The 13,751-nt window shown below is 44.1% G+C and overlaps 1 protein-coding gene across 1 annotated transcript in view; it reads right to left on the reverse strand.

Moving 5' to 3' along the window:
• The window catches only part of DCC (DCC netrin 1 receptor), a 904,619-nt gene that overhangs the window by 143,838 nt on the left and 747,030 nt on the right, over window positions 1–13,751 (reverse strand). The window contains exon 13 of the mRNA XM_060280362.1: window positions 1,786–1,927. Coding sequence (XP_060136345.1) covers window positions 1,786–1,927 — 142 coding nt within the window. The remainder of the gene's footprint in view (window positions 1–1,785; window positions 1,928–13,751) is intronic.

The following is a 13,751-nucleotide window of genomic DNA, read 5'->3' on the forward strand; positions in this document are numbered from 1 at the left end:
GTCGAGGTACCACTGTATAAGCCAACTTTCCAGAACAGGAAGCATGGGCAGCCCAAAAGGGGACTGAGTGCTGGTGAATTTTTTTCTGGAAAGCCAAAGGTGGACATCACCCCTGGCCACCTCACTGTCACCCTCCAGTTGTTGCTGGACGTCAAGTCCCATCAACCCCAGTCAGCATGGCCAATGGTCAAGGATGATGGGAATTGCAATTCAGAAGCAGCTGGAGGATCACAGGTTCCTTATCCCTGCTCTAAAGTAATTCTCAAGCACTCTGAGATGGAAAAATGGAAGCCTCTTTTGCAGGGGGGAAAAGCTTGCAAAAAATTGGAGGTCAGATTTTGCCAGCACACTAGAAGTCTTAGATAATGTGCCCCCCCATAGGCTTTTGGTGCAAGCTGCTCCTATATCTTTATATAGCTGTAATTTTAGCCTTCCATTCCATACACAGGCTACCCCTATTCAAATTAATCAAAATTAAATCGATCTCATAACATCCACACTGACAGTTCTTAAATATCACTGAGAGTTATGCAGAAGAAGGAAATTTCATTGGCGCATCGTTACGCCACCACACCAGCTCTGCACAACGAGCATCTCAGCAGAATATTCTCTTCTAAACAATATTTAGAAGATACATTTGTTCTACTTCATACCTGATTATCGCCTACTTTACAGCTTTCCAAAGGAAATAAAAGCATGTTTTCCTCCAACAATCACACATGGAATTATTCTTTAGAAAATGAAGGGGCGTTTTTCTTTTTATTCCTGGAGCTTTCTAATTCTGTTCTAATTTGTATCATCTCTTGGTAAGGAGCTTGGGACGGGAACATATGGCCCTCGGCATCCTCTAGATATGGAATCGGAAGGAGAACTTCCCATAGGTAGAGGAGAAACTACCAGAGTCATATTGCAGAAGTGGCAGAGTTGACTTTTCGGATGAGATATCAAAAAAACAACCACACAAGGCATCCCCCCCCCAACCTTCCTTTGTCCATCCCTGTCTAGTAGTGCCATTAACAGCACCAGGATCCCCTCTAATAGCAAACTCAGGTGGTTGAACAGGAACAGGAACAGAGCCAAAACAAGGCCCAGAGAAACAAGAGTTCACCTATTTATCTTCTAAGAATGCATAGTTGCCATTCACAATTGCTGCACAATGTCACTTCATTGTCTGGACATCGCTAAACTATGGGTTTAGATGACAGACAAAACTAAACCATGGTTGAACTCAGTGTGGTGCAGCAGCAGAAGGATCAAGGAAGAGCAAAGTCCCTGAAATCTCCTGTCTGGGAGCCTGCATGCTTACTTATTTGTGCTAAGCCATGCTTTGGCTTAGCAATCCATGCAAAATGGGCCAGAGAGATGTTGCACCACTGTAAAAATCCAAGAGAGAATGCTTGCCTATCCAACCTGTCATATAAAAAAATGGACATTTTGGTTTGTTTATGAAGAATAAAGAAATACCCCGGTAGCAGCATGACAGCTTTTGGTTTCATATTTGAGTTGGCATTCATGGAAACTAATTTAGGATAGAAACTGCCAGACAGAATGGGGAATTGTGTTTCAATCTCATTAAGCGGAGGGAAATGGAGAGGCACACACATAGGATAAAGCCATTAAGGAGGAAACAAAGTAAAAATGTATGAAGGTTGTTGCTGTACAGTCCAATAAGCGTCAGCTAAATGCAAGGGGAATGACATCCCATTCGAACGGAAAGTGCATTTTATTCCCCAAACATTTCCTTCATCAACAACACTGTGAGGCCGCAACCGTGTAAACACTCACCTGTGAACAGGTACCAGAGGTTGTTTGGCTCCAGTGTTTCTATCTCACCCCTGCGGGCTGTCTTCCTGTGTCGTATTTTGTAGCCGGTGATAAATCCATTTTGTGCGCCAGGAGGCGGTGGTAGCCAGCTCACTTTGATGCTCTGTAAAACAAAAAACATTAAAGCTGATTTTATTTCCGTAGAAGAGGTTTTATACATCAAATTATACACAATACTCACCTACACACACACACACACACACACACACACACACACACACACACACATTTATTTGACAGTACTCACTCGTACAGAGTGCTGTTGCCATTTTGTTTGTTTATTGCCCAGGGCAGCCATTTTGTGCTGCCACCTTCGGCACTTTTATCAAAATAGAAGCACTCTTTTTTAAAAAAAACTAAATCATACAAACATGTAACGGCCTAAAGCCAGCTGAAGTGTTAGCTTGTGTTTGGGGCTCACTATCATGGAAATTCTCCTCAATCTTGATCCAGAGCAGAACTCCAATGTATAGTTAGCAGAGTAAAAACTTAAACATGTTGCAGGATTCCCCAAAAATAGACCAGAGGCAATTAGACCAGAGACTTGAAATTGATTGCCCCTCCATGCAAAAAAAGGGAGATAAAGTGCTTTTCTGTATATAAAACTAAACAACCATGGGATGATCGTGCCAGGTTCTGTTTTTGTTTGTTTGTTTGTTTGTTTGTTTGGCTTTCCATGTGGTGAGCTATGTTCATACAGATGATTGTTTGGTCATAGGAGCCTCTCCCTTACACATTGTAATATGGTGACAATGTGTCCTACTTTACAGAGGCTACTCCACTGTTTGAAGAGCCATCCAATCTGCATCTGGTTTCAATATGAAAACACACAAGGAGGAAGAGCGGGAGGGTCCTTGAAGATGCCCATCAACAGTTAGCAGCACACGGACAGTAGATCTTAGCAGGCACACGCAAGACAACTGGGACTTGGCTACATTAGTCAAAAAACAACATTTTGAATGCATTATAAACATTGAGCACCAGATGGCACTGCAGAGCAAATCCCCCCCCAATTTTCCATAGTGTTTTTTTCTGACTTATTTACAGTATACTGTTTGTCCTCCTGTGTGTAGATCCACCCTGGTTAGCCTTTCCCGCTGCAAGGAGACAGACTGCCTTTCTATTTAAGTTTATAGTGTCTATTTCTAAATGTGAAAGTAAGGAAAGAATCAAACAGCACTTCAGATCCTGCTAGAGTGCAGCCAATCATTAAAACCATGTGTCTTTCAGTGAATTTTTTTTTAAAAAAATTAATAGCAAAATATTTGCATCAGTTCCTGTGTTAAAAAGTGATGCTGTTTCTGCCACCTTGGATAGATAATAACATCAGAAAAACTGGAGGGTTAGTCAGGATTACAAGTTAAATTGGGGGTCAAGTGACACATGCCAATGACTGCACAAAATTGTGTCAGAATTCTGCTGCTCCTTCAAAGCCAATTAATAGCAGGTGTCAAGGAATACTTTGCAAACATACCCAGTTTTATTAGTAGGAAGTTGATTAGTTCATAAATAAATTTAAGCTTTGGCACACACATAATTTATTTGCTCATTATAAAATTTGGGTTTGTGTATATGTGTTGCCTAAGATTTTGTTGTGTGATACAATCTCAGCTGTGCTCTATGCTGCATGATACAAAGTGCCCTTATGGCTGAACAGACTGCATATTTCAATTCTGGAAGTGGTTATTTTAAATGTGGGTTTAGTAGCCAGGGTTGTAAAGAAAATTGTAGGGAGATAATGCTTATATGAAAATGCAAATGCTCAAAAATAGCTTTAAAATGCACACCATAAGTCGAAGAGCAAACTTATAAAACACTCTTGAAGTACTATCATTTCCAGAGAGTAGCAACAATCCCATAAAAACCTAACGTAGATGCAATCCTATAAAACAGGATTAAATGAATGGTTTTATCTAGTAGTTCAGATCCACCAGAGTCAATGAAAGCCCCAGTTCTCAATGAATGGAACACCAACACTTCCCTGTGAAATCAAGGAACTGCAGATTCTTGAGATGTCAAATCTCAAAGGATCAAAATAAACAATTTATTTCAAGTCCAAGTAGTCAAATAAACTACTTCAATTTTCCTATGGGAATATCCACACACCACCACTGACCATTTTCACCTTAGTAAGAAGGGATACTGTACAGCACAGAGTTGTTTAAATATAAATGTTACTTAAATGTTACTTGGGTTGCTATTTTAACCTAGAAGGTTTCTTAGCCCACTTTTGGTTGTGCGGTGTTTGTGTTAGTTTCTCATAGACTGAAGTCCATACCTAGGTAGAAGTTTCTTCAGCTTCTCACATAACACTATATGTCAGATTACATGATACCAACCACAATAAAACTTCAAACATTAAAAAATTTCCTTAAACAGGGCTGCCTTCAGATGTCTTCTAAAAGTCAGATAGTTGTTTATTTCCTTGACATCTGATGGGAGGGCATTAATAATGTAGAAAAATAATTATAATTTATTATTTATACTCCGCCCATCTGGCTAGGTTTCCCAGCCACTCTGGGCGGCTTCCAACAAAAGATTAAAAATACATTAAAACATCAGTCATTAAAAACTTCCCTAAACAGGGCTGCCTTCAGATGTCTTCTAAACATCAGATAGTGGTTTATTTCCTTGACATCTGATGGGAGGGCGTTCCACAGGGTGGGTGCCACTACCGAGAAGACCCTTTGCCTGGTTCCCTGTAACTTGGCTTCTCAACCTCACTTCTCTCAGTGAGGGAACTGCTAGAAGGCCCTTGGCGCTGGACCTCAGTGTCCGGGCTGAACAATGGAGGTGGAGACGCTCCTTCAGGTATACTGGACCAAGGCCATTTAGGGCTTTAAAGGTCAGCACCAACACTTTGGATTGTGCTCAGAAATGTACTGGGAGCCAATGGGCTGATATGGATCGGAAACAAAGAGGCCAGAATATTAAATCCTTCCTATATCAGAGTCCCAATCTGGAAACCCTTCCCCAACACTTGCTCTATACTTTTTTTAAAGACATCATTTTTGAGAAGTATGCATGTTCAAATAATTACAATAAGCAAATAAACTAAAAATCAACCTAAACCAAAAGGCCACAAAGCTTCATTATATAGCGCACATCAGCTTTACATAACACCAACCACCTGAGGGGCAGGTCTCTGTTTCCCCCACCCCTATTTTAGAAATCCTAGTCTGAAGTGATGTCTCTGTCTTTCCATCAACATGATTCCCTACCCTCTTTAGCCACTCTGGAACAGAGGAACCTGGCTGTGATTCCCAGTCCTGAACTACCTTCAGTCCAGAGCCACTTCCAGCTACTTCTGGCAACCAACAGCAGGTGTGCAGTCTCTTTATGTGTCAGTCACCCTAGCCGGGGCAGAGGAAAGGGGTGCAGTGGGGGGGAGACTGTCCCGGGTGTCTTCGCTGAAGGGGGTAACGTTTGGCGCACTGCCCGCCCATGACTCCCGAGCCTAACCCGACCTGTCGGGGGAAGGGGGGATCTGTGCCACCTTGCCAGCTGCATTCCCCCCTTCCCCCTTTGTTTTGACAGCTGTGGGAGGCTTGGGAGTCACAGGTGGGGGGCATGCAGAATGTCTGCCATCGGCTGCTTGCTCCGCCGCTGACTGCAGGGCACATGCACCACTCTGTGCACCTGAGCGGCTACCCTGCACCTGGGAGGGCTCCCTCCGAGCCCCCAGCTCTGCCGCAGACCCTGGCTCAATGTTCAGAGCTGATAACGTCACCAATGATGGGCCTGGAACGAAGATCTTTGCGGCTAAAGCAAGGGTCAGCAAACTTTTTAAGCAGGGGGCCGGTCCACTGTCCCTCAGACCTTGTGGGGGGCCGGACTATATTTTGAAAAAAGAAAGAAAAAAAGAATGAATTCCTATGCCCCACAAATAATCCGGAGATACCTTTTAAATAAAAGCACACATTCTTCTACTCATGTAAAAACATGCCGATTCCCGGACCGTCCGCGGGCTGGATTTAGAAGGTGATTGGGCTGGATCCGGCCCCCGGGCTTTGGTTTGCCTACCCATGGGCTAAAGCCCTTCACACAATTGCTCACTAAACTGTGGCTCAATTTAAGCTCTGCCTGAATCACAATGTGTAGAGTGCAGGAGTCTGTTGCACATTGGATGTGCATTTGTTATAAAACCGAGCTGCACATTTGCATTCATACAGATACAGCGGTCATCAAACCTGACTTACGCACCGGACTGAAGCCAATTTCCTTTGGGAGGCTGCAGTATTTTCTGCACTTTCTCCGCTGTTCTTAATCAATACTACTTTAGATGTTGCTTTGGCTCTCGCAGAATAAATGGCAAAGCTGCAAACTATGCCGTATCGTCATAAAGTTCTTAGGAGATAACAGAAAAAGAATACTAATTACTCTACTCCAGATAGAGGGGCAGGGAAAACCACCTTAAAAACCCATTATTTGGAGTTGTGATATATCACACCTCTTGATTTCCTAATAGGCCTTTTAGAAGACAATGCATGCGTTTGATGAGAAGTGCATTCCCCCCCCCCCCAGGAAATTTTGCACATCTTACTAAGGCAGAAGCATTCTACGAGGCAAAGGGAGGCAGCCGATTTTAAAAGCTTTTAAAGGTGGCAGAGTGGGAGACAAGCAAATCTGACTCTATCAGGCACAATGAATGGATAATAGAGTGGCTGCTGGTTTTGTTTTATAGAAAGCACTTTTTATTTTTTTATTGGAAGGACTATCTGATTTGAGTCTAGTTTTAAGATAGCAGCAGCAGCAGTCTCGACATTGCATTTCAATAGTTAGAAACATTTGGACAGCAGACTGAGCAGGAACACAGGACATGAAAGACTTAACAAGTATGGTAAGAATTGTTGCAATTCTACTTAAATGATAAGCAATTACTTCTAACTTTAAACGGCTCAGGACCGCAATACCTCAAGGACCGCCTCTTTCCATATGAACTACCCAGACCCTGAGTTCATCTTCCGAGGCCCTCCTTCATGTGCCTCCTCCTCGAGAGGTCTGGAGGGTGGCAACACAAGAACGGGGCCTTCTCTGCAGTGGCTCCCCATCTGTGGAATGCTCTCCCCAGGGAATTTCACCTGATGCCTTCATTATACACCTTTAGGCGCCAGGAAAAATGTTCCTTTTTAAGCAGGCCTTTGGCTGATCTGATTTATATCCTATGCCCTTTTAAAATGTTTTTTTTTAGGGGGGGGGGCTATCAGGCTGTTGTTTTATTTTTTATTAGCTATTTTGTGGTTTTATATATTGATTTTATTCTGTGAACCGCCCTGAGACCCCCGGGTATTGGCATGTATAGAAATTCAATAAATAATAAAAATAAATAATTTTCATTTGTACATCTAAGTTGGCATATGAACACTGGGGCAGATTTGTCTAACTGGTTCTGCTTGCATAAGCCTGTACACGGACTTTCTCGAGCACAATGGACCTTCCCATCCCCTCTTCTTCCCCCATGCTCTCCCAATTGATTCAGGGGGGTGTTAGAAGAACCCCCAGAGCAGCACCCGGGAGATGAGAGGGGAGACTGTTCCTTGAAGCAAGCAGAAATGCTTTGATTGATGGAGCGATCTCCTTGCCACTATGTTGAATTCCTCCTATTTTAAACAAATTCCATACCCATCAAAAGAAAAAGAAGAAAAGAGGGGACATCCTGTTTTTTCACACAAGCTCATGGTGGCCATTTGGGATGCTGTGATTTCTTGCTCTCGCCCCTCCCCAAACACTCCCCCCCCCCCTGGGAGCACATCCCGGAAGACGTGCATCTTGATTCTTGAACTGAAAAGGTAGGGCAGTATGAGCTTGGTCTCCTCTTCTTTTTGGTGCTGCGCATCCACTTTCTGGACAATGCACAACTGGTGGCCCTAACAGAGACTTTCCCCTTTCCAAAGCTGGATGAAATAAATGGTAGCTAAACAGCACTCTTGGCCCAGCTCCCATGCATTGCAACAAGGATCCTACAAGAAACCTTATTTGCTATTGCCTCTCATTAATAAGTTGGGGGGGAGAACATTAGGAATTTCTTTTAAATCTCAAACCCAAAAATGCTTCGGAGCAAACTGGCCAAAAATTAATATTTATTTTCATGAGGTTTGCATCCAGAGCTTTATCTGACAGTCTTTCTATCTATCCTTGGCAACTTCTCTTCTGGGATTAGAAAATCATTGGCGAGTCAGATCAAAGGAATTTCAAGTCCACAGTAACCAATCAGATTCCTACAGGATGCCCAAAGCAGGACATGGACACCATAGCTGTGCCTCTTGCTGTCCCCTACTACACCCTAAACAGCTGCAATTTAATAGCATGCTGCATCTGATACTGGTAGTAATACAAAGCAGCCTTCCTAAACATTAGGAAGAACTTCCTGACAGTAAGAGCTGTTCGACAGTGGAATTTGCTGCCAAGAAGTGTGGTGGGGTCTCCTTCTTTGGAGGTCTTTAAGCAGAGGCTTGACAGACATATGTCAAGAATGCTTTGATGGTGTTTCCTGCTTGGCAGGGGGTTGGACTGGATGGCCCTTGTGGTCTCTTCCAACTCTATGATTCTATGATTCTATGAATACACCTTCCACGGATTTCTCTAATTCCCATCTACAGCCAGACCACTTGGGGGTCATCAAGACATCTTGTGCAAGCAAACTCCACAGTTTAGCTCTGCGACGAAGTACAGTGGTACCTCAGAAGTCGAACGGAATCCGTTCCGGAAGTCTGTTTGACTTCCAAAACGTTCGGAAACCAAGGTGCGGCTTCTGATTGGCTGCAGGAAGCTCCTGCAGCTTATCGGAAGACTCAGAAGAAGCCCTGTTAGACATTCGGGTTCCAAAGAACATTCACATACTGGAACAATCACTTCCAGGTTTGCGGCGTTCAGGAGCCAAAACATTCGAGTCGCAAGGCATTCAGGATCCAAGGTATGACTGTGCAATTCACCTGCTCTTGAATCTCTCACTATTCAATATCATTGGAACGTCCATGTTCTCCGTGACGTAGATCATGTGACACCCTTCTCTCATGTCTCTTCCTATGTGCCTTTTTCTAAAGGCAGTCACAGCCCCGAATACAGTACTGTAATTATTTAAATTATTGGGGACTTAGTTCAATCAATTTATCCACTTTAAGACTTTTCAGTTTCAATTTTGGACGCAATGGAACATGTTGTATATAGAGAACAGCTGAGACTCATATGGGCCTGCCTTCTTGAATCAGTTCATCTAGTCTGGTATTTTTTACTCGGACTGCAGGAATACTTTTGAGGTCTCAGTTTCTTTTCCCAGCTCCACCAACCGGCACCTTTTTGTGGAAGACGATGGAGACTGGAAGTGGGACCTTTTGCATGCAAGACAAAGACTGACAAAACCAGGCTCCAAAGCTACATCAAAAAATCCCCACCGTGTTAGTGGGCAGCAGCACGAGGGGGAAGGGGCATTTTTGCTAAATATTCTAGGATGGGTGCAATCAAAATACACCAATAGTTCAAGAAGAGCATGAAGAAGAACATTCTCAGGGGGGTGGTGGTGGTAAGGAAATCATTGCTTTGCCTGAGAAATTTAGGCCCAGCTTTAAATACATCCGCTGTATTATCAAGCTAATTTTTCCTTTCCTAGCTGAGAAAAATAATAATCAATGGGTACTCCCCCCCCCTCCCACAACCACACACATTATTATTTTAAGCAGCAAGATGTTCTGTGTCTAGCATAACTGGAAAGTAATTGGTTTCACCAGGAACGTCAGCATCCTGAGGAGAAAGGAAGAGAGTGTGACGTCCTGACACGCTGCCAGGAGTGAGCTCTTTCAGCTTCTTCCAGGGGGAAGATCCATTCTAGTGTAGGTACCTGTTACAGCAGCTGTGAATCTGCTACAGACACCAGCTGCTGAGCGTACTGAGGAAGAAGCACGATATGCAAAATTCATATTCTTTGCTCAAGCTGTGGAAAGCTGATGGATATGTGTTCGGGGAGGGGGAGCACGCCACATAGCAAAGAATATGATGCAGATCTCTGCTTGAAGCAACTTCAATCACCTGCTTCTCTCTAAATGAGCCACTTTATGGAATGATGTGCACGCTCTCTCTCTCTCTTGTGTGTGTGCATATGAGAGAGAAAGGGGGGGGGGGAGAGAGAGAGAGAGAGAGAGAGAGAGAGAGAGAGAGAGAGAGAGAGAGAGAGAGAGAGATCCTTTTGCTCATCCTCCACACCCAACTGTGGCCCTTTAGGAATCATTGGACTCCATCTCCCATCAGCTTCAGCCAGCATAATAATAATAATAATAATAATAATAATAATAATAATAATAATAATAATAATTTATACCCCGCCCACTTCGGGTGGCTCCCAACAGAATATTAAAAACATAGTGAAATATCAAACATTAAAAACTTCCCTAAACTTCTAAAAGTCAGATAGTTGTTTATTTCCTTGACATCTAGCAGAAGGGCGTTCCACAGGGTGGGTGCCACTACCGAGAAGGCCCTCTGCCCGGTTCCCTGCAACCTCAGTTCTCACAGTGAGGGAACCGCCAGAAGGCCCTCAGAGCTGGACCTCAGTGTACGGGCTGAACAATGGGGGTGGAGATGCTTTTTCAAGTATAGTGGGCCGAGGCCATTTAGGGCTTTAAAGGTCAGCACCAACACTTTGAATTGTGCTCCGAAATGTACTGGGAGCCAATGTAGGTCTTTCAAGACCAGTGTTATGTGGTCTCGGCAGCCGCTCACAGTCACCAGTCTAGCTGCTGCATTCTAGCTGCTGCATGGCCAGTGGTCAGGGATGATGAGAGTTGTAGTACAGAAGCAGGGCTCTGCTTGTGTCTACAGTACTTATTGTGATCTCAATTCCACTGCTCACTTAACCAAAATGGCACTGACCGCACAAAAGACAGAGGTACCAGCAGATTCAGCAATACCTCAAAGTCTGAAGAAGTGTGTATGTGTGCATTGCACAAACATATTTGTGTGGCGTCCTTAAAACATGAATTTAGCTAGTCTATATACCACTCAACGTTTGAAGGAGGGGACTCTAAGCAGTATGTAAGTATACAGAAATATAGCAGATAAAAATCAGAGAAGCATTACAAAAAGAAGACCAGTCAACACTTAAAAACAACACAAGCAGCAAATGAACAAAAAAGTCATTGGGGCTGAGAGTCTTCAGAGAAGTGTGACTAGCCCAAGGTCACCCAGCAGCTGCAGGTGGAGGAGTGGAGACGCGAACCCGGTTCCCCAGATTACGAGTCTACCACTCTTAACCACTAGACCACACTGGCCTCTATGCCTCCACCCTAAAACACAACATGTACACAGCAAATTAATTTGCTAACCATGCCTGAGACCACTTGCAGTTGCCTAGGATACAAGCATTTTCAACTTCCAAAACTATGTTGCTGTTTTTGCAAAACATTCTCTGAGCGCTCTCCTCTCTCAATCAACACAAAGAAAATAATTATATTTGGCTGTCACTTTTAAAACATTAAACCCTTCCAGGCAGCATCAGACTCAAAGCGCAAATTCTAATTTCCATGTTGCAATGTTTATCTTCCACAATTATTTTCATAAATAGCTTATATGTTAAATAACACTTAGTACTGTCAAATTATTCGAGCACTAAAAAAAAAAAAAATACACTGGGAAGAGAACTAAACACACCAATCCATACATCTATGTCACGTGACTAAAGAGAGAAAGGGGAGGGGTTAAGGGTCGGTTCTGACCTTCAACTCTCATTTGATGGCTCAAAGATGAATGCATGAATCGGCTCTATTGAAGAAATGTGTTTTAGAGCTGATGTGAAGCAATACTGAAACTCCTTGGGGCTCCTTCCAACTCTATGAAATATCTACCTCTAGTAGATATTTGGCCAGCATTAACACATGGGAACTCACCACCACTTGATTCAGTATGCCACCTTCTGAGGACTATTATGCCCTCAGAACTGTGCCCATTGGCACATTAGCTGTCATTGCAGCTCTGTTTTCAAGTGGAGACCCTTTAACCTGGCCTAGAAATAAATTCAGTCAGGACTTTTGGTTAGGTTTTTGGCAGAATTTAGGCCACAACTTTACTGATTACAAATCAAGTGAGTGGTTGCATAGGCTCTGGTTCGGCTAGCTTCTGCAGCATTGCAGGCTGCACTGACTTCGGTTAGCAACCATCAGTCAGACTTGAGTGAACACCTGGGACAGAGGCAGACAGGGGTGTCTGCCACGCCTCCCCCAGATGAGCCCCGAACTCAGGCTCAGGGCACAACCCTGCTTGGGGAAGACCAACCATGAGTACTTGGATTCCTTTTACAGGAATACCCACGCATGGGGATGGCTAGGAATCCTGCCACCCCTATCGACAAGAACCAGAGCCTATCCGCCAACCTTACAAGTTGTGACGATTTGCTACGCGGCAGGCGAAACCCAAGTGGCACCAGCCAAATGGGGAAAATTACTGCCATGCCCCTGTCCCAAAGACAGGTGACACACGGCGGCATAGCAAGGTCAAGCACAAGCCCTAAAAATAGGGAGAGGTGGGCGGGTGTTCCGGTGCACTGAGACCCAAAAGAGAAGCTCTGGGTCACGTGCAGGGAATATATAGTGGTCCCTCTAGCTCTTTGACTGGCATGCCCATAACCCAATTGCTCCCCATTAGAGGGACCACCAATAGGGTGTTGTGGCTGCTCCAGTTGTCCCCATCGCCACACCTAGGCCTGATTGCCAGGTCCCACCACAACACGTGTCCTCTCTTGCAAGGAGGACCCAATCTACCAAGTATTGTCAGGTGCTGCTGGGCTAGAATCATAGAATCATTGAGTTGGAAGGTACCCCGAGGACCATCTAGTCCAACCCCCTGCAACGAGGAACATGCTACTGTGTCATACGGGGATTGAACCTGCAACCGTGCCGTTATCAGCACATGTAACCGCAATCTAACCAACTGAGCAATGTCTCAGTCAACAACCTAGCTACTGCATTCTGTAGCAGCTGCAGCTTCTGAACTAAGCCCAGTGGGAGCCCCACAAAGAGCTTCTGATCTCGATGCTTACCAATGTGGCCAAGCTATCTTGGTCCAGGAATGATTGTAGCTGTCATACCAACCAAAACTGGGAAAAGGAACTCCTCGCCGCTGAGGCCACCTGCAGCTCAAGAGACGCAGAGGTCGTCCCAATTCTTTAGCTTGCTCAGCCTCAAGTTTATCCGGTCCAGTTTGCAGCTTCCAAAAGGCTATCAGCGTGCGGTTTAATTAACCTCCGGGAGGGCTGGGTAGACACAGATACAAACAACAGCTTCCTGGCAAGAGAGTAATCCTATCGTTGTCTAATGCCTGTCACATCAGCCATGTAATGGGCCTGGCATTTGCCAGCAGCAGACATGACTGCCACAGTAAATCCATCTGCTAGGCACTCCCTATTAGCATGCAAATAAACCCATTAAAATGCACGTGTCCATTTAACAACCCATCAAGACAATCCTGGTCTGGTGCATCAGTTTTTAGTCTTCCATCATATGAAGGGCAGGGGGCATTATGAGAAAGGGTTCAGGGAAGATCATATTTCTCCAAGGCTGCCTCTCCGAGATGCCAAAGTTCACTTCTAAGAGCACCCTGTGGCTTTCGACCATTTTGAGGGCCACAAGCAACTGTCAATACCTCAGTCCTGTTTTCAATTACAGCCAGGAGAGTGATGCTTTCTAAACTGATTTACAATTAGTGGCTATCATTTTAATTACGGATTGCACCCATTGCAATTACTTAAATGATAGCTACACTAGGGTCTTATGATTAAGGGTTTATCTAACGAGGGGCAAAACAATGCCAAGGCAATTAACCTATACAAATTCAGATGAGGAGCAAATCTCTAAAATATTTCTTTCTTTCTTTTTTTAAGAGGATTTCCATTTTAAACAAGGTGGATACACTATTCCTTTAATCAAGAAGTACTGATATGAAGG

The sequence above is a fragment of the Zootoca vivipara genome, chromosome 11, assembly GCF_963506605.1.
Source record: "Zootoca vivipara chromosome 11, rZooViv1.1, whole genome shotgun sequence".
Taxonomy (NCBI): Eukaryota; Metazoa; Chordata; class Lepidosauria; order Squamata; family Lacertidae; genus Zootoca; species Zootoca vivipara.